The sequence below is a fragment of the Paramormyrops kingsleyae genome, chromosome 3, assembly GCF_048594095.1.
Source record: "Paramormyrops kingsleyae isolate MSU_618 chromosome 3, PKINGS_0.4, whole genome shotgun sequence".
NCBI classification, from domain to species: domain Eukaryota; kingdom Metazoa; phylum Chordata; class Actinopteri; order Osteoglossiformes; family Mormyridae; genus Paramormyrops; species Paramormyrops kingsleyae.
The window spans coordinates 8242426-8264065 of NC_132799.1; the positions used below are offsets into that span (position 1 = coordinate 8242426).

General features: G+C 44.1%; 1 protein-coding gene and 1 long non-coding RNA gene across 3 annotated transcripts in view; one reads left to right on the plus strand and one right to left on the minus strand.

Moving 5' to 3' along the window:
- Positions 1–725, minus strand: part of LOC111858619 (uncharacterized) — a 29239-nt gene extending 28514 nt beyond the window's left edge. Inside the window, exons 1-2 of the long non-coding RNA XR_002841624.2 lie at positions 442–725; positions 1–144 (exon numbers count right to left, since the gene is read on the minus strand). This is a non-coding gene — a long non-coding RNA (uncharacterized lncRNA). The remainder of the gene's footprint in view (positions 145–441) is intronic.
- Positions 129–21640, plus strand: part of fancl (FA complementation group L) — a 23302-nt gene continuing 1790 nt past the window's right edge. Inside the window, exons 1-13 of one of the 2 annotated variants that reach the window (XM_023840488.2) lie at positions 129–281; positions 697–794; positions 1010–1068; positions 1441–1501; positions 2009–2065; positions 3197–3294; positions 5763–5859; positions 9954–10022; positions 17159–17309; positions 17712–17795; positions 20329–20374; positions 20727–20808; positions 21463–21579. In XM_023840488.2, the coding sequence (XP_023696256.1) occupies positions 702–794; positions 1010–1068; positions 1441–1501; positions 2009–2065; positions 3197–3294; positions 5763–5859; positions 9954–10022; positions 17159–17309; positions 17712–17795; positions 20329–20374; positions 20727–20808; positions 21463–21579 (1014 nt within the window). In that variant the 5' untranslated portion in view covers positions 129–281; positions 697–701. Of the gene's footprint in view, positions 282–696; positions 795–1009; positions 1069–1440; positions 1502–2008; positions 2066–3196; positions 3295–5762; positions 5860–9953; positions 10023–17158; positions 17310–17711; positions 17796–20328; positions 20375–20518; positions 20642–20726; positions 20809–21462; positions 21580–21640 lie in introns of those variants that run through there. The other variant, XM_072709549.1, reaches the window with a different exon arrangement.

Sequence of the window (21640 nt, forward strand, 5' to 3'; positions counted from 1 at the left end):
CTGAATGAAATGTTAAGCCAACAATGTTAACAAGAACAAGACGACATCGTTGACATCGATGGCACGCGCCGGCTTCTCGCGCTCTCCGTAACGGTCCATCGGCTTGGCGCCGACCGGCGCACTGCGCTGTCTGTCAGGTGCGATCTGAGAGGAATAAAGTTTCATCATTCAAAGGGGCGCTGAAGACGCAGCGAGTGGGCGGAGCAAAACATGTTACGCGGTCGCATGAACTTTTCGCGGGAGTTTACGTACTGTACGTCAATAAAGCGAAAGTAAAGAAGGTATATGCGTTTCATTGCTTAAATAACACAAATATTTTTTTTTAGAAAGCTATGTATTTTAGTGTTGGCGTATTGAGCTAACCGATTTGTAATTCGAGTGTATTTGACACTGTTCCTTTCACTTTCTTTAACTTGTAAAATAAAGTTGAGTACTACTAACCGTATTGCTAATTCAATCTTGCTAACTTGGCCTTTTCAATGTTTACATGCCGCCAGTTACCTACAAATATGCACATTTCCTACAGATTCCAAAACATCTGGATTACTTAGTTAGTTAGGTTTTAGTTTTTCGCTTTTTATGATGAGTTGCTAGCAACTTTAATTGGTGGGTTAAAGGAAAACACAACCCAACGTTTCGAAATCGTAAAATCATTAAACGTTTGAAATCGCTAAAGTATCAATTGTGCATGCCCAGGGAAAATGAGTGACAGTTCCTCGCTGGTTAGAGAGAGCCCACTGTTGTTACCTCAGAATAAGGAGAAGACGGTTTATGACGGCTTCATCACACTGCAGGTGAGATTTATTTTCTGAATCCAATTTAATTGCAAAGTTAGCGGCTTTATTAAGATGTAGTGATTTTACAAGCCCAGAAATGCTTGGTTTTTAAAGAGTAACTGCTTTATTAAAAGCCCACCGTAACGTAGATTGTAACACCTGTTCAAAAGGAATCTCGTATTGTGGGTGGTTCAAGGTGGACTAATTTGTCTGCGTTGCTTTTTGTTTTTTAGGGAGCAGATTTCAGACTGAGAGTGCTACTCCCTCCTAATCGCCAGCTGAAGCATGCCAAGTAATATTTCATCATTCAGCATTCCATCGTTGTAAATGCACCTAACTGAATATGTATAGCTCTTGATTGAAATCCTAGAAAGTTTTCAAATCAGTAATTTGCCTATTTCCAATAATAATAATACAAACCCTAATAATAATGCTGCTATTAATAACTAATATAATTTCGCGCCGTTTTCTGTAGCACGTTGAACGTGTAAAATTGTAGACTAATTTATTCACACCGAAAAGTTTTCTTGTTACGTGCTAAGTATTAACTAATAGTAACTCCTGGTTGTAGATGGCAGTAATTGTGCTAGTACTTTTGACATCTCTGTCGCATTATTTTTTCCCTCGTTTATGGAATGTTTTCGCTGTTTTTTTCCTCCTTCAGATTGCAGTGCTGCTGGCGCCTAAAACAGCTCCTGCGTGATTATCAAAATATAATAAAACAGGTGACGCATCACATAAAATGTAAATTGGCATTTACAACCACCATAATAACCATTTCTCTCCCTGTACACGTAATATTACATAAATATAAACCATGTGCTGTTCAGTTATTAATCTATCGCGCTATTAGAATTCATTTTTGGAAAAGTGTTTTTTCTTACTGAACTGGCGTGTTTTATTTTTTATTTACTGCCTTTATTCCTGTGTGTTTGGTTTCTTAATTACCAGCTTTGAAAATGCCCTCATTTGTTAGCCTTTGTCTATGTATTAGGGCTGGGTTTATATTTTTCCCTAGGCGGTAAAGTTCATTACTTTGATAGACTTAAAATATTATTAATTATTAAAGCTGGTGGCTGCCTTAATATATCAAGCAGCCGACAGTGGTTTTAATTTGAGCCACTGCATACTGTGTATTGTTTAAAAATGGAAGAATGCAATGATGGACGTAATCGTTACCTTTCCCACGTGCGCTGTCATTTTATTTTGATCGCAGTTTCTTCTTTCTTCAGAGATTGCAGCATTCCTCTGATCTTTGCACTTTTATTTTGGAGCTGAAAACGGTCTTAGTAAGTACTGGTATTTATTATATATTATATATGTTATATTATATATTATAAATATTGTGACATTCATCTGAAGGCAGCATTTTTAAGCATAATCTATTTACTTTGTAACAATGCATTTGACTGTTCACATGCTTTTCTGCTTGGCAACTGGAAATAATGAAACATGTAGTGATTGGCTTAAACATTTGGCTCCTTTGATTTGAGATAAACATCATTTCTGGCATGACCCTCAGGGGTGTTTGCACGTTTTAGCTGTGTTTTGGCTCTCAAGGGCACTTCTCATGGCAAATTTGTCTCTCTAATCACTTTTGTGATGTGGTTAATTGAAATTGTTTTCTTTGGGCTTTTTTTTGGCCTGTTCAGGGTTTTATGAACACATGCAGGCGTGTCAGCGACTCTTTATCTTTTCATATGCTCGACATCCTGTCAGAAACCAAGTCGACAGACTGCAAGTTTTTTTTAGAGCATTAATATTTATAGTTTGGCATATTTGATCGTTCATATTTACCACTTCCGAGAAGGTCACACAACGATCTGCGCTTAATTTCCGTGGAATCTCCTGTTTCGATCTGTTGGCCATGCCATCCTTTCAGCCCTCAGAGGGGTCTAATGAGAATAGGGTTTGATATTTTAGATGTTATTAGTTCTAGTGTTTAAGTGGCATTAATGGCGATGAAATTTCAACGAATGCGACACCCTTGTCCTGGGGTAAAGATCCATTAGGTTTTTTTTTTCGCTGTTAGCTATTTGGTTTGATATGTATGACCCAATGTAAAATTATACAGTATGTGAAATATAATATAAAAAAGAAATGTAGTTAAATAAATAGGTCCATAGCATCATATACAAACTGTATTGTCTATGTGTTTTATTTTTAAGTTAAGCATTGATATTGCAGGCCTAATTTCAGGAAAATTTACTGAGTGGCCCTGGAAGAAAAAAAAAGATCTAAAAAATACCCCCCTCCCTGTATGAAAGCATTAATACGCTCTTGGGTAAGGCACCTAGCCTGTGTTCTGGTAATTTTATCTGTCCACGTTAGCGCAGGGGGTAAATGATGGGGGAAGCCCAGGACCCATGGCTGGCTCTGCCAAAGGCTGCCTGAGAAACAGGCCTACTGTCATCCTGCAGGAGGTGGCTGTGAAGAAATCACCAGAGAGTCGGAGCGTGCCCCCGCCCCAGTACTACGCAGGCCTGATTGCAGAGCTAGACAGCCTGGGATGGGATAAGTATGTTCACTTCTTATGCTGTTGACCACAACCCCCCCCCCCACCGGCCCCCACATGGGCCTGTCGGCACTTACCAACACGCCAGGCTCGGAGTGTCCAGCTGGAAAAGCGACCTCTGGGACGTGACCTAAATTAGCAGGATTACAGTCTGTCATTTCACATTATCATCTCGCATCTCACGAAACGTTGCTGTTTTTGGTCGACAAGGGGTATTTCTTGCACTTTGCAACATAATACTCTTATGCCTTTGCCAAAGCACATTTACTCATTGAAGAATCACCCTGATCTGCTATCTGGAAAAAATGGAAGTCGAATGTGGTGATTAATACATATTAAATGTTTTTCTTTTCCTTGCTATAATGACGTGCAATTTTTTCTCTGCATCTATATATATATATATATATATATATATATATATATATATATATATATATATATATATATATATCACATATACACACACACTCTGTATATATCAAGTACAGATCCAAAGTTAATAAAAGACCGGCTTCAGAGTAAGTCTTTAAAAGGAGCACTTGGTTTCTCTTGTTGAAGACGATACGTCCTTTTAAAGCGTCCCGTGGGAATGCTTCTTTTGAAGAGCCTCGGCAAGACACTTGAGCTTCGTGATTTTCCACCTTGTTTACTGCCAAATGAATTGACCCCCCGAGAAAGATCTCTGGACACAAGCTACCAAACCGAGCACTGATTGGAAGGGGGATCCGATCCGACGGGAGCCCCCTGGGAAATGGTAATTATTTCAGATGCTGTCCACACAGAGACGTGCACATTAATAAGGGTAATAACTGAAAGCTGCTGTTCTCCCGCATAGGACCGCCAGGGCTGTACGTGATGTCGGGGTTTTGGGGTGCGTGATCGAGTTGGCGGTGGGGAGGATGACAGGAGAAGAAGGCATTGAGGGGGCGAGAGGCGAAACTGCGACTCTGGAACTGGCAGAGATTTCTGCAAGCACACAGCTTTCGGATAGGAGATGGAGGTTAATGGGATGTGCTTTGTTGTCATTAATTAATCATTCAGATGTTCGTTAACCCTCTGGTTTGTGGCATGGTCACAACTTTCCTGTTAAACTTCCGACTATTAGCAATGCTGTGGGTGGTTGTTGTTTTTTTTCCGTTTATTCGTAATGACCCAGAAGTAAAACTGAGGCATAAGTAAGTACAAATTGTTTTAATTAGAAAACTAGTCCCTTGAGTCCAATGAGGAGATTTTTATTTTTTTTTTGTCAAGGTGAATATTCACAGAGACAAAATTGTGGTCAGGAGCTGCCCCATTGGTATGTGCACTTAAGAATAATTTAGATTAATTGGCATCACTGTTAAAAGCTGGGAGTCTGATAGATTTCAGTGGCTGATTAGCCGTGACAGGTGTACTTGTGACAAAACATGGTTATTTTAATCAATTTAAGTTCCCTTAAAATTTGTAGCTTTTTTTCTAATGCAGCACATATGGGGTCAAGTCCCCCTCTTAACCAACCTTAACCAATCCCCGGGTCGTTAGCTGTAATCAGATGTCGTTAAAATCTGGCTTTGAAAGCCTCTGTCGCTTCTGCTCATGTAGGTCTGGGTGTCACCAACTTAGTGCCGTAATGGGAGCCCCCCCTTCGTGGAAATCTGCAGCTGCGTTGCCTCCGGTGGTGACATGGCGCCATCGCCCCTTACCCATCGTTGTTTACCTCGCCGCGTTTCAAACATTTCCTCAGAAACGGTCGGCCTAGCCAGCCAGGGAGCGCAGAGATGAAAGCTAACGCTTGCCTTCAAGCATTTTGGCTGTTCTCACTGGAGCAGCGCAGCCCCAGCCTTGTTCGTACGAACGCCGTGGCCGTTTGAAGCATCTCGCTCAGAGCGTTGAGCCGCGGCCCAGCTTTGAGTGAAGGATTGATTACCGCTCGCATGTTCATCCACGGAAAGCGGGAGGATTAGATTCTGCCCTTGCAGCGCCGCGGCGTGGCGGCCCGTCGCTCGCATTTATGGCGAGATCACTTTGTTTTTGTTTTTTTGTTTTGTTTTTTTAAAGACTGTAGCCTTCGCAAACAAATACCCCGCAGGGCGTTCACACAGATGGTTTGATGATACAGAAATAGAAGCACCTAAACGAAACGCGGATGAAGCGGCTGGAGCCTGTCAGAGCACTTACAGAGCGACCGCGCTCCGCGCACGTCAGGGGCCTCTGGGAAACGGGCCCTTGGATAGCCATGGGTGTGAGCATTTAGTGGATAGCTGATGAGAAGGAGTGGCTGGGATTAGTGCAATTCACACTCCCCGTGGGGCAGAGAGGAATGGTATTCCTAAGGGGGCGCAGCAGGGGAGTGACCGTGTGCGGGGTGACTGGTGGGGTCATCTGGGGTCAAACCTCACCCAGCCTGCATGCGGCGTGGTAGGGGAGCCGATGGCGAGTTCTGTCTTGGGTCGTTTGGTAAGCGATTCTGGTTGTGTGTCCTGTTCCCACAGAGTGCTGTTCATCGCCACGGAGCTGAGTATGCTGAGGCTGGGGGCGAAAGATTCGTCCAGTCGACAGCACGCCATCACGGTGCGGTTAGGGCCCAAGGTGAGGAGAGAACCTGCCGTGCTGCTGCTGCTGTTTCTGCTGCCAAAGCAAAGTCGTAACGAAGGGGACGCCCAGGTCCGAGAGCATAGTATCATTGTTTTTGTCCTGCCCCTGCTGACAGGAAGTGAAACAGCTTATCCGCAAAGATTGCTGGTCATTTACCATGAGCTGATTTGTTACTCTGTGGCAGAGATGCACCGATCGTACGGCCAGCTTTCATTATTGGGCGCAACAGCAACCAACAATCAGCCACCCGCTGATGTTGAAAAATGTGCCGATATTTACCGCCGATAATTCCCTCCAAAATGCTGACTCGCATTGCTTTGCGGACCTGCGTACTAAACAGAATAATGTCTGCTGTGCGGAATCATTTTAATGTTGGCGAAAACAATGTTAGAAATGCATTTTACAAACGCCGCTAAAATTTCATGAGAAGGACCTACTAATAAACATTAAAAAAACAACAAATTTGACTGCTCACCTTAAAGTGAGATAGTGAAGAGTATGAAGTTTTCTAAAAACAAATCAGTTCCAGTATAGATGAGTACAGTACTACCGAATAATGGCACTTCATCAGTGACACTTGTAAGCATTTGATGACAAAAAAAATTCTGTGCAGACACTGCAAAATCAAAAGATATTACTCAGAAAATTACGTTTATCGCCCTTGATGATCAGCTCTTCTCTGTTATAAATGTTATAAATATATAAGGTGTATACAGTTATAAAATACTGTGGGGCTGAAATATTTTCACATTTTTGGAATGTGAGTAATTTTATTTGGATGAAGGGTCCCTTTAAACTTACTTAAGCAGAGCATCCAAAACAACCGGTATCTGTGTCGGTTTTCGAAATAATCTGCTATCCGTATCGGCCAGAAATTTCCTTATCGGTGCATCAGTACTTTGTGGGCTTCCAAGCTCAGAGGTGCGGAAGCAATATGAAACAAAGGAGTACAGAAACACTGGTAAGGACTGGCCTCTGCCATGTTAGTTAGGATTATTCATATAGTGTGCTGCTTTTATAGGTGTAGCAGTGTATAATGTTATAATGTGGCGTTTCTCAGTAGCCAGGACGATTACAAATAAAGTAACTATGAGTGGCTCTGTGGGTAGCAATGTTGCCTCATACCTCTAGGGCTGGGGATTCAAACCCATCCTCTACTGTGTGTGTTTTACATGCCCTCCCGATATTATGTGTGTTTCCTGCTGCGGTCCAAAGACAGACAAACAGGGTCTTTGATGTCCATAAGTGGGGGGGGGGGGTGTCTGTTATGGGGATGCAGCACTTCAGCTGCCCCAGGGTTCGGTTTTATCCTGTTTGTTTGGCCATGGTTTCGGTGTCTTTATAATTAAGAAACAAATGAAATCAGCCTTTAATTAAACAATGAACTCTTTATTTTTCCATATAACGAATAACTGTCAGTTCAGAAAACGTCTTGCCAATGACATCTTATTGAACTAAGGATACAGTCATAATAGATCAAATATATCACCGTTAAGCTGGATATATCACCTGAAACCTGAATTCATTGATAATCTAATAAAACATTTTGATTATACTATCAAGCCGAATGCGAACAATTTTTTATAATTAATACTATAATTTAATTTATTATTTAAAAACAATAGTAAACGTATGTTATTGTGAACGCTTGCTGCAGCAGTAAGGGTGAACTTGAAACTTACGGGGGAACTTGAAACTGCATCGTCACATTGCATCATCGGCCAAACAGCTGAGCGACACGTCACAGGGGAATGGAATTGGACGGGAAATGAGATTTGGCATGACAGGGCAGAACTTACAATGTGCGTGTAGTCCGCTGGGCTATAAGCAAGGTTTGGAAGCTATAGCGAAATGACAGACGTATCGTAATACCACATTTCACGTCTGCATATTGAACCGTAGGGGGCGTACTGAACTGTTCGACAACATACCATGTACTGTAGCATCCCTAGCTTGTGTGTGTGTCCTGTGATGGTATCGCACCCCATTCGGGTCGAACCCCTGCCCTGTGCTGCCTGGGACAGATTTCTGACCCCCTCCATCCTGTCCAGGATAAGAGGCTGGAAGATGGAAATGAAAACTGGTTTATCTGTGTGTGTTGTTCTAAGTATCTCACCAAACTAGCTAATTAAGTAAAACGGAGAAAACTTTTCTTTTTTCTTTACTTGTAGAGGTTGATGCGTGTTTTCACATTTTTTTTTGCTGAACTGCTTAATGTGATGGAAAAATGGCTTATATATTTGTTTCAGTGGTACATAAGCAGTAAGCTTTTAGTGATCAGCATGGGGGTGGTTATGAAATATGTGCAGAATACTGTTGTATTTATGCTGCGGGAATGATCAGGCATGGGGAGGCTCGTACACGCCACAATTATAAACAATGGGGGGGGGGGGGAGTCGCTCGGCTTCGTTTTTCAGCCGTTAATTGGGCACACCTGAGTCTGTCTGGGCAGATGAGCCCCCCCGCTGCCCACGTGCGCCTGCCCGCCCGCAGAGAGCCCATGGCTTTATGGTGATGGCTGCCCTTTGCACCCTGCGATTATGCACACACTTGGAGCAGTACTGTGGTGCAGATCGCAAATCGGGTGGGGGGGGGGATCACACTCAAGTTGGAGTGGCCAATCTTGCAGCGTGGAGTATTCTAGAAGCTTCTCCTTTAAGGACTAACAGGCGTCTCCTATACGCGTCAATACTGCCCTCCATAAGCTTAAGGTAGTAATGTGTCAGTTTGCTAAATGTAAGGGCCTGCATTGCCATTGCCATTCATGATAGCCTTGTACCCATTTCCTTCCTCTGAATATGCCTGACTGCTTGTGACGCTCAGATAAAGTTTGAAATAAATTAAAGGGGCTCGTTGGGGGGGGGGCACACCATCTGTCTCGGGAGGGAGAGTCGGGCATCCTTGATTATCTCTATTGATTTGTTCCATCTGACCCTTAATCCTAGCATGTTGTGTGTACATTAGTGTTGTGTGTGTCTGTGTGTGTGTCTGTGTGTGTGTGTGTCCAGTCCCCCATATTTGCTCTTCGTTCACTTCTGTGCAGAAAATTTTTCCTATTTCCTATTCCTATCTATTCTGGTCAAAATGACGACTATTTCTTTCTGCTCATTTTTTTATTAGGCATTAATATGTTAACATGGCTTTGTATTAATTACAGACACTCGCCAGGTTACGATGGTCCGTATTCGACATTTCAATTCGTAAATGTTTTTCACTCTCAGTACATAATTCAATTAATTACATGAGACACTTTTTAAAAAAATTAAAAAATAATAATAATTTGTTAATGATTTTGCCAGACTAGGCTAATGTAAGTGTTCTAAGCATGTGTAAGGTGGGCTATGATGTTTGTTAGCTGTGCTGTATTAAAATGCATTATCGCCTTACAACAGGTTTGTCGGAATGTAACCCCATCGTAACTGGGGGAGAGGCTGTGTATTGTCTATAAAAAGCTGTAATATATAATTTGCATAGTACATAAGAGCATGAAAACTCCCTTTATTAAGCCATTAAAGGTACTTAAGCTGAAAAGTTGGATGAGTAGCTGAAATGAAGCCAATATAAATGTTACTTTTCAGTCTTGGCTTCACGTTCTTTTTGCTAATGGAAAGTGACCTGCAGCCCCCGTAGGCTTGTCAGCTTGTACAGGTGTAGGCGTCCAGTGCAGTGCAGTGCAGCCGCTCTCCCCGCTGCTCCCCAGAAATGCATGCTGCCCCCTCCGGCCGCCCTGCTTGGCAGCCGGTGCTGCACCCCTCACTCCTAATGTTATCTGTTTTTTTTTCTCTTAGTTGTAAGATGATATCAGACTTAGAAAGTGAGAGAATTAGCATCCACGCTCTGGCCTCTTCTGCTACCCTGGGTGCCTCTAGTCAGCCGCAGGGAAGTTTGCTTTGTTCTGCTTGAAGCTAAGGCTGAAAATCAAGCACCAGTTTGTGGCCCTTGTGTTGCATTGGAGACATTAATATTTTGGGTGGGGGGGGCGCTGAGGAGCGTTGTGGGTTTGGAGGGGTTTAAGACGGATGTTTAGTGATGTCAATCATGTCTCTCTCTCTCTTTTTTTTTTTTTTTTTTTTTTCTTTTTTCCTCAGTACCCTGCGGAAGCCCCAGAATGCTCTGCAGACCTACCCGTTCCACTGGTCGTGGGCTGGACACCACAGGTGACTGCGCAAATGACTGCGCTGTTCTATATTTTGGCGTGATGAAGCGTTCTGTCATATATTATGGGTTCTTAATCATTTTTAAAGTATGCTTTTAAGAAAAGGCTATTTTCTTTGCTCGGAGGTCAAAGGTTAAGTGTGATTACTGTACTGCTGAGGTACCTGGTGCTGATTATGAAGCAGTAAATCTCTCTCAGTCCAGTGCGCAGTGGGAGATGATGACATTTGGAAGCCCTGAAAATGCAAAGATATATGCACCATTGTTCCTCAGAACACTGATTAATCGAAGAAATGGATTAGCAGCATGATTATTTTCTGTGCACAATGTTCAAAAGCTGATCTTGCTACTTTTTGTAGGGTGTGTGTGTGTCTCTGTTTATGTATGCATGGGTCCTGCTCCTCTGTGCTCCCCTACATGTGTGCACGGTGCTCCTGCTCCTCTACGGGCATGCAGCACTTGTACAGGGCCAGTGCTGCCGTCTGGTAGCTGTCGTCCTGCTGGGCTGTTGCCACCTCGATGCTTTCCTCCTGCGCCGCGTCGTCTTGATATCCTGACACATTCATCTGAATGAGTAATTATCGCCCGGGTCGCAACTGGGCCAAGATGTGCCATAAGGAGTGCATGTCTCCACGGTGATTTATGTGTACATGCGAGTAAGTGTGCATTGATAGCTGTGCGAGTGGACGGATGGATGGACGGATGAATGGCACAGTCCCCAGAAGCACAGGTGCCTCAAAGTGGGGTGGGGGGGGGGGGGTGTGACACACGTTTACTGGATTCCGCCTCCATTCCCCCGTCATGTAGGCAGGGTTAAGATGACAGGCCTGAGCAAAACTTGCACTCCGTGTCCGAAATAAAGAGAGATTTGTATCCTTTGTCCAATGCAAAATGTAACCCAGCAACGGTAAGTAACAATGTATTCAGTCAGAATGACATAGGGATGTGCATCTCCATAAATGAAGATGCATATGAAACAACTGTTAATGCGATATATGATATGATTCCCCCCTATTGCGACGCAGTGCCATTCGATGGTGTTCTATGCAATGCACAAGAATATGATGCTGTAATTCAATATGGTACAGGTACTGAGATTTGGTACAGGTACTGAGATTTGGTACAGGTACTGAAATAGTTTAGATTTTAGAGAGAGAATCAATCTAAGTATCAAATTACTGGTCAGAAATGTTTGGCCGCATTTCTAATTAATAAAGGGCCTGTACTAGTAATTATTTATTAATTGTATTTTACAGACGCAGAGATATTAAAAACGATTCATCCCAAATTGCATCCAGTGCATACTTTTTTTGAATCAGAATAATCACGTTGTGAACTATTTTGCCAGTGCACTGATGCGAATCGATGAATCTTACAATCCCTAACGACATAACAGGCGAATAATGTTCATTTGACAGTAAGAGTATAGATGTGACATTTAATGAATATTTAGGGCAGTGGGTGGTATCGCAGCTAAAGACTGGACTGCGATTCACATCCTAATAAGTGACTTTCTTCTGAGGGAGGGTCCTCGCGTCCTCAGATTCATACAGCCGCATTAATGGATGCAGGCACCGAGATGTTTTGCCTCCTGAATTGTTCTGCTCATTGGAGTGATTCTTGTTGATTACTGTAGACAAGCTTGCAGCCCCTTGAAACTCCGGTTCCCTCCAGTAATGAAGCTTGAGGATGCACTACAAAGATGCCCATCAGGAACTGTCACTTCAGGCCACCGATCCACTGGCTCCTTCCGGCAAGATTTCAATTACGGGGGTTTTATGTTTAAAAGAAGACTAAACGTAACCATGGGACCAGCATTAATTGGAACGTAATTGCACAGTCCTTGCACCTGTTTGATGCTAAATTGTGTGCACTGTGCTGTTGCATTGACCTGCAACTTTTGGTTCATTTACTTTGCCAGGATTTTTAAAATATATTCCGCCCCCCCCCTCCCCCCCTTATTTGGACACCTTTCTGATTATAGAATCTCTTTCACCTCAATGTGTGAAACACTTGCTGAGGATGGAGTGATTCAATCCGCATTCCTGGTTGCTACCCCACCTCATAGAGAATTAGTGTGCGCTGTCCCACTGCGTCCATCCCCTTGTGTCTACACACTTTGTAAGACAGGAATGAGTGTACCTCTGTAGCCTATCCCTACGCGTGTACATCCACATTTTACGTCTGTAGCCTATCCCTACGCGTGTACATCCACATTTTACGTCTGTAGCCTATCCCTACGCGTGTACATCCACATTTTACGTCTGTAGCCTATCCCTACGCGTGTACATCCACATTTTACGTCTGTAGCCTATCCCTACGCGTGTACATCCACATTTTACCTCTGTAGCCTATCCCTACGCGTGTACATCCACATTTTACCTCTGTAGCCTATCCCTACGCGTGTACATCCACATTTTACGTCTGTAGCCTATCCCTACGCGTGTACATCCACATTTTACGTCTGTAGCCTATCCCTACGCGTGTACATCCACATTTTACGTCTGTAGCCTATCCCTACGCGTGTACATCCACATTTTATGTCCGTAGCCTATCCCTATGCGTGTACATCTACATTTTACCTCTGTAGCCTATCCCTACGCGTGTATATCCACATTTTACCTCTGTAGCCTATCCCTACGCGTGTACATCCACATTTTACCTCTGTAGCCTATCCCTACGCGTGTACATCCACATTTTACCTCTGTAGCCTATCCCTACGCGTGTACATCCACATTTTACCTCTGTAGCCTATCCCTATGCGTGTATATCCACATTTTACCTCTGTAGCCTATCCCTACGCGTGTATATCCACATTTTACGTCTGTAGCCTATCCCTACGCGTGTACATCCACATTTTACCTCTGTAGCCTATACCTACGCGTGTACATCCACATTTTACGTCTGTAGCCTATCCCTACGCGTGTACATCCACATTTTACGTCCGTAGCCTATCCCTATGCGTGTACATCCACATTTTACGTCCGTAGCCTATCCCTATGCGTGTACATCCACATTTTACGTCCGTAGCCTATCCCTACGCGTGTACATCCACATTTTACGTCCGTAGCCTATCCCTACGCGTGTATATCCACATTTTACGTCTGTAGCCTATCCCTACGCGTGTATATCCACATTTTACCTCTGTAGCCTATCCCTACGCGTGTACATCCACATTTTACCTCTGTAGCCTATCCCTACGCGTGTATATCCACATTTTACGTCCGTAGCCTATCCCTATGCGTGTATATCCACATTTTACGTCCGTAGCCTATCCCTAAGTGTGTATATCCACATTTTACGTCCGTAGCCTATCCCTACGCGTGTACATCCACATTTTACGTCCGTAGCCTATCCCTACGCGTGTATATCCACATTTTACGTCCGTAGCCTATCCCTATGCGTGTATATCCACATTTTACGTCCGTAGCCTATCCCTAAGTGTGTACATCCACATTTTACGTCCGTAGCCTATCCCTACGCGTGTACATCCACATTTTACAGCTGTAGCCTATCCCTACGCGTGTACTCAAAGCAACAAGCAGAAAATTCACTTCCAGTAGCGTTCGTGGTTTTGCTCAGAGTTCATTTAACAACATTGCCAAACCAATCCGGTGTGACATGGGCGAGGGTGCCCCCTCAGTTTCACAGAAGTGCAGTGAAAAGGGATTTTTTATTTTATGTGCTTATGCATTAAGACCCAGTTTTTTTTTATAATAAAAAACTGGGAGAAGAAAGCATTTGTGCTCTTAAGTCAAGAAATTACCGGTACATTTGACCCTTTATACACTAATGTGTATTTGTGTGCCAGTTACGTCAATCCATCACTATCTAGCACGCTTCTCGCATATCTTGCCATACGATATTTTCAAAAACGACATTATTCATTTGTTGAATGAAGATACCGCAGTATACCCTAAACTAATGCGGTATATTATATTACCCGATCATGGCCATTTTTGCTCGACTCGGACGACACTGGATTTTTCTTCGCGCTGATGTGGCTGCACTTTACCTTACCGCTGTAGTATATCCTTAAGTATGCACTTCATACTAAATACTCGATCTTCACCCCTCTCTGTCTTTCACACTAGCTATACCTCGACCTAAAGATACTTGCGTGTCAATTTTTTGTCTTGGAAATTCATGGGGCTCATCGCCCGTTTATATGTAAAATGTGGCATGGCTTTGTTTTGTCTAAACAAACAAATATCAAACAGAAATAACACGGGAGCACTGAAAATGTAACAAGAAAACTATTTGTAAAAGTAATTGCACTGCTCTACATTTTAAGGCCAGATGACACATTCCCATGTTTGTCATTTGTAATTAGTGCCTTCAGGATAAGGGGTAATATCTCAAATTATAAATACAAATAGACTTTCGGTCCAGATTCTTGCCTGCAATGATTTTAAAGTATGTGAGTTCAAATGGGGATTCTCTGACAGCTGAATGGCAGCCAATCATTTAAGCCAATTAGTTCAAAAAGTTATCAAAGGATCAAGAACATATTAAGTGTAATTAGAATATATAAGCCAATATCCTGGGAATCTAGAACAATATTCTATGGTTTAAGAAAAAAAAACCCATAAATGCTTGAAATTGCAGCCATCATGATGGTAGTTGCTCTCATCAGAAGTCTTGCTAAATTGGCTGTATTATCAGGCTGGAGGCTCTACAAAGGGGGGAAATTGCAGGCGACTGGAAAGATTAACATTTACACCTTTGCTCGATTTCACAATAGGGACCCAGCCACTACTTTAAGGATGAAAGGCATAGTTTAAAAATTTATGTTCACATGGAACCTGATAGGTGATTTAATCGTGCTATTATGATTTAAATGACATTAAGCATTTTAAGAGTTCATTTAATCTCCCCCTGCAAGACTTCTCTCTAGATGTAGCTGGTGTGAGTGCGCTGTTTGTGCACGCACCGGTGATTTAAATAATGAACCTAACAAACGACTTCCCGTTGTTTCATGCTCTCTCCGCTGTGGCCGTCCCCGCGTGCGCTGTGTTTGACTAACCGTAAACTGGAACGGTTTACCCAGCGATGGCCTCCGCGGTCCAGCTTGTTTACACTGTTTGTTTGGGGGAATTTAGCGCCGTGATATCATTTGCAAACGCGCTACGTGTAGAAGCCGAGCCCACCGAATTACAGGCGCCGCTGGAGAATAATAAACATCAGCGGAGTGGCTGTATCTCGCATTCGGTCGATTCCGCGATTCTCCAAGGAGAGCCGAGGGCACGCTCGGCAACACGCGTCGCTTCGCGGTAAAAATTAAATTTGGGATTTTTCTTCGGGGGGGCGGGGCGTGACGTGATGTATGGTAGATGCTGATTGGCTCTCTAATAAAACCAGTCTCATGGGGAGCTGTCCGCTTCCTCCAGCCCGTCACTGCTGCAAGACAAAAGCGTGGTTTTGTATAATTGGGGGATTTGTTTCAAAATCCATTGGACACGGTCTTTAACCATCTGGCCTCTTTGAGGGCTTAAAGTTGGCCGTGTCTAGAGTTAACTTTTAGTTTTGGTACAAACAGCACATGTTCGGTATAATTTTTGTGCGCACCTTCCGTTTCCATGACTCCCTGGCAGGGGATATTATCGTGTTTATATCAACCATGTCTAATGTGGAGCATGGTAACGTGTCACGTGTGAAAGGCTGGTCAGAATGTATCTCTTTTTTTATAACCTTGATGGCAAGCAACTTTGGCCTGCAGCTTGCAAGATGTGTGAACAGGTCAGAAAATCGGTTATTCTCAGACATCCTGAAAAAAGCAAATATCGTAGGACTATAGGGCCAGATCAGGGGTGCACCTAAAAATGTTGGGCCCCTTGACTGCATCTCATATCAAGCCCCCAACCCAGACCCATGCAATTATGTTGCAAATTTTTTTAGGGACCCTGTCATGACCTCACTTATGCAACTAAGACAACTGTTCAATAAGCTGTCAAGCAGATTCTGAATGCCTAGAATTAAGAATAGATGTTGTAGATTTAAAATCAAATTATTAGCCCATGCAAACAATGATGTTTTGCTAGCCAAATGTTACTCAGCTATACGGTGAGATTTTGTGCACTGTGACTGTAAGATGGCTGCTGCACCCATTCTCATCTAATGCTTTCCTCATTGGTCTTATTGAGAGGCTCGTTGAGGATTACAACGGGCTCGTACAATGGAAAGCGCCCGCTTAAGATGATCTGAGGACAGGAGATGAAGGACCCCCGCCGCCGTAAATCAGTATCCGTTTGTGTTTGCACAAGGCTTTCAAAAGCCTGAAATATGGCTGTAACTAAGTGGACCGTTTAACCATAGACGAGAGAACATGGCTTCCCAAAGGTAAGCAGAGCCCTTGGCTCTGTATGGCAGCGAGCCTCGCCGTGTGCTGAGCGGAGGGGGCAATGAGTTGAGCAATTCTCCAGAGTCTGTTAGCAGTGGACTCGACTATTATGCAATGCTTCAAATTAATTTAAACTAGTCATGAGTTTGTGTGAGGCGCATAGCTAAAGTCTTAGGCCATTAGTCCAGGCAAGTAAACAATGGAGTGCTACTTCTCTGGCATAGGAAAGGACTAATAGAGGGCTATCCAGGGAATTAGCCTTGGGTAGGAAGACCAGTGTCACTGGGATGAGGTGTAGGGGGCTATATGCTTAAATAACATTGCCAGCCACCAGCACTTAATTGGTTACTAGCCTACTGGATTGCATAACTTAAGCCTAAATGGAGCAAGAAATTCAAACATCCTTTCAGCACAGAATGCATTTATATGTCTTGTGAAAAAATGTATAGAAATATGTGCGGGGGTGCAGCTCAGAATGCAGAAGGTTGCATCGGTTTTCTTTTCGCCTCTGAGGGCATTTGTTGCCTTTGGACAGGGTATGAAGGGCTCGCAGTCCGCATGAAACGATTATATTGGCTTATGGTTCATTTGCCATTTGGAAAAAGTCTCGGGTTGCATGAAGGAACATTCCCCTCTATAATGTAATGGTCAAATCATTTTCCCACTCCACCGCTTTCCTGGGTACTTCAGCTGTGGACACTCATGTTGCAATAATATTAATAGGCTTTGGCAGGTAAATCACATATAATCGCTCAGTGGTGGTCATTAACCAGTTGTCCTCCCTTGGTCCTTTTGCAGAGCACCCTGGCCAATGTTTACAGCCAATTTGTGGCCTTGCTGGAATCCCTGGAGGAATTCTGGGCCATGATGGATGAAATCGATGAGAAGACCTGGATCCTGGAACCAGAGAAGCCGACCCGGGGAGATACAATGAGGCGTATTGTCATCGGTAGCTGAAGGCCCCTCTCTTTAGACCAGGGTCCCCCAGTTCCAGTCCCGGAGGGCCAGTCAGCATCCACAGTTTGCAGATTTCCCTGCTCAGACACTCCACATTACTATACCTGGTAATTAGCTGATTAGAATATATTGAGGGGAATCTGCAGGCTGTGGTTGCAGACTGGCTCTCCAGGACCGGACCTGGATCCCCACTGTAGACCGTTATCATGAGCACACATGGCTGGGTTGGGCAAACATCAGCAGTCACCTGGCTTTTCGTGGTAAAGTTCTAACAATTTTTTTGGGTTAGGAGGAGAAGCCAAGGTACAAACGGGCAAAGGGAGGCGTGTTTTAGAGAAGAAGTCATTAGGATGTTATATTCTTTACCACCAGCTTAGTCTCCTTTTTTTTTTAGGGAACAATGTGTCCATAAAGTTGGAGGTAGACCCCCGGTATCCCAGCATGCTGCCAGAATGCTGTCTTCTGGGGGCTGAGCACGGTGAGCAGGCCGACCATTCCGATAATGGGCTCATTTTGTTATTTCTGTTCTTAACAGTCACTTATATACAAACCTGTTTAAATTACAGCTGCATGCTTCCACCAATTCACAATATTTTTTTATTTTTTCGTCTTTAAACATCACAGATGTATGAGTAGTTACCTGATTAAGATTTCAGCCTGAACCGCCCCATCATTTTCAGAACGTCGGTATAATTTCAACACTCTTCAGCTGAAGCTGAACCGGGATGTACAGCTTCCGTGCGTCTCGGGCTCCGAAAGCTGTCAGGAAAAGACACGCCTCCGCATTTCATTTACGCTCATTTATGTGGCAGATGCTTTAGTCTAAAGCAGTGTACAAGTCAGGGAGATGCTATATAACAAGGACAGAGCTGACAGGAGTCGACTTGGGTGCAAGTGGTGCTGTGCTGAGTGACCAGAGACAAGTGCAAGGCGGAATTCTTATTACCGAAGTATTCACACCACTCAGCCCAGTTATTCCTTTGTTTTAGGTTAACTGGGGGGCAACATCAGCTTGATTACCCTGCATATGAAACGCAAGAAGAGAATCTTGGAATGATGTTTTTATGTGTGTGTGTGTGTGTACAGGTGCTTCAAGTTAAAGATGCCAAAATATCAGTACAAAACGTCAAAAGTCGACTATGTTATAAACAAGTAACTAAACTACAATCTCTGAATAAATAAATAATTGCTATAACTACATATGATACATTGTTAAACAATATTAGATGTTTACACCGGCGATCGCTACAGAGACTGGACACGTGGCTCGGGGCGATATATGGCATATCGGTGGATCGGGAACAGATCAAAATTCAAAGCTGGATGACTACTGAATGTGCATCGCTACCACACCATCATAAAATCGAAATACCGTAAAGCAGGGGGCATCTATCTATATGTCTGTCTGCCAGACATGTAGGGACTTCACTTCTGAGAAAACTATTTTTTCCATGCAAAGTTCTGTTATAGTGCATGTACATGTTACATAGGCAGTAATAAAAATAATAATAAAAAAAAACCTGTTAAGATTCATGCAGGGCTTCCCAAGCAAAAAGGGTAAGTGCTCAGTATTTAAGCTTCGCTGTTTGTTTCTCAGAATTCAAGGTCACGCTTGGCTAATAGTGCTACCCAGAATGTATTGCCGGTTGCCTGGCAATGTTATTCATCGATATTAAATACACACTTCAATATAGCCAGACTGGGGCGGAGGCTGGACCTCGAAAAGTGGGGTCACTAAGAGATAGCGCTTTTCGCATTTGCAAGCGGTAAACGAGGGAATGCAGCCATCGCACATCACCAAGATGTCTGCCGACGGGGCCTTCCTTATATGAAGATTAGAGGGGTTGATTTATTCCCAGCCCCCATCCCATCCCTATTGCGGTGGGGGGGGGGGGGATGGGTGGGGCACGCACATGAAGTTATTTATTACCCACGTGGGGTTGCTCTTTGGGCTGGGAGGTGCCAGCAGGACGCCATGGAGTACAGGGCACCCTCGCGGCTCCACATTCAGCCCCATGTGTTTGACTGGATGGCGTCTGATCGCGCGCCTGGCGCGGCCGCACCCCCATGGCCGTCCGCGCCGCAGCAAAGGCAATTAGCGGAGCACATGGGGTTTAGCGGTATCATTGTCGTCTGGCGTGGGCCTGTGGCAGGAGCCTCGGAGAGCCAGAGAAACAGCTGCTCGCACCGAGTATGTGAGCTGTTCAGCTGTAGGCCACAGCACTGCCGGCGTTTTTATTTCATTTTTCCCCCTCGTGACACACTTTATCCCCTTCCAAACCTACTCCCAGGCCATACTTAGCTCAGTGATTATGGGTCCACTCCATCTTAAATAACTGGATGACTAATATTCATCTGCCTGCACCCTGCATGTAGCTGGTTCCTACCATCTGCGAGACATACACTCCTGGCCCCGTTCTGCAGCCCCGGAATAATCCCGCCTTCCTTTGGTGGCTCACCCTTGTGTGCCGTCAATGAATGGATGGATGGACTTATTTATGCGTGATTAACATTCGTCTCCCAGCGTCCTCTGTTCCGCTGCCGTGTGCCACCTGTGCGGGAAGCGCTCGCAGCCCTGGTGTCCATCCTGCCGCGAGATGGGTGCCAGCCTGCCCTTTTGTGTGTTTGTGTTTGTGTACAGTCCCCTCCCAAGCTCCATTCAGCAGTCCAGCTTGATTGGTTGGTCTAACACAGCACCGTGTGCTTGGACCCTCGTCGCTACAGTTTTATCAATAACAGCATCGTCATGTTCTTGAATTACTAGATGTTTTTATCCCAGGGACTCTTAAGTGTGCTGTATAGTTTTCTGTGCAAAGCGAATTATAGCAGTATATTTCCTAAAGCAAGGAGTTTCCCATCTGAAGATTGAACAGCAGGGGGGCGCCCTACCTCAGTCCCCGGGCTACTTGCCTCTTGGTTGCTTAGCTCCTCTGTTCTTGTGAGCGGGTGGCTGTCGAGATTGAGGAAGCTTCCGTTGGTCCTGATTTGTTGTCTGTCTTCTTGCCTCCCAGTGGTGACCCCCTTGAGGAGTAGACTGAACGCCAACATGCATTTGTGGTAAGGATACGATAATTGCTTCCCTCTTTTTTATTCTCTTTCCCAACTGACCGTTTTATCTAGATGGGATGCCAGAAATGGTTTCAGGGACTTTTCTGGAAACCTCCGGTGTCATTAATGAATCGTCATGCGCGAGCTCCGCAGGTATGTTCGCCTCCCCACCCCCGCCTCCCACGATGCATTGCGTGAAGGTGTACAGGCACAGCACCAGCGCCGGTGGCTCAAACAGTTGTCGCTCAGCACCGAGCAGGAATCCGTGTCATGATTGTGCGTTGGTACTCATTACTCATTACCGCCTCATTTGCATGTCTTTAATTAGTCCATGCAGCGACAGCGTCTCCTGTGCTTCCAGGAATCCGGAATGCAGCGTCCTGCAGAATGTGAAGGAGATGCTAGAGATAGAATTCCCGTCACCTGCCACCCACGAAAAATCTGTACGTTGCAAGTTTTTAAATGTATGTTTTGTCATAGTTGTTTGTAGAACGCATTTGTTACTTGGCAAAAAAAGGTAAAACATTTGTTTAGTTTAGTATGTGATGATATATTTGGTAACTGGTTTGTTTACAGAGATGATTATTATAACTAGGATTAAAAAAAACCTTGGCAACTATAAGGAGCTTTTAATCATGAATTCTCAGCCTTTATCCTCCCAGCTTGTACAGCTGACTGGTGCCTGGCCACCATTAACATTCCAAAGAGAGCAAAGTTTCCGTGACCAGATGTTTACATTTAACCCATCGTCCTCTTAATGGATCGAAGGGGGGGAAGGGAGGCAGAGAAGTGTTGAACGTGACAGTAAAATAGGGTAGATCAGAGGGGAGGTGAAGTTTTACTCTGTACCTGCCCTTGTATATTACTCTATATTCTGTTTCCTCAGCTGTGACTAAGAAGAGAACTGTCAAAAAAATAGAAGATGGCTTTTTTCCCCTTGGTGTATTATTTCATGATGTATTTATACTGGATTTAGTGCATGAAGCTCCTAAGCACAAAAAGTTCTTAACTATTCCGCCCCCTGCAGGTCATACCTAAAATTGCCAATCTTGCGTTTTAATAGGTTAGTAGCTGAACTGTGTTGTGTGGCTTTTCAGAGCTTTAGCATGGAGTGTGGCATCTGTTACTCCCATCGACTACAGTCGGCCATCCCGGACCAGGTGTGCAACGACCCTCGTTGTGGCCAGGCCTTCCACCAGGGGTGCCTGTACGAGGTGAGGGAGCCCTCTGCCAAGCCCGGCCCCTCCCACACCACCAGTAACATCTCACACTTCC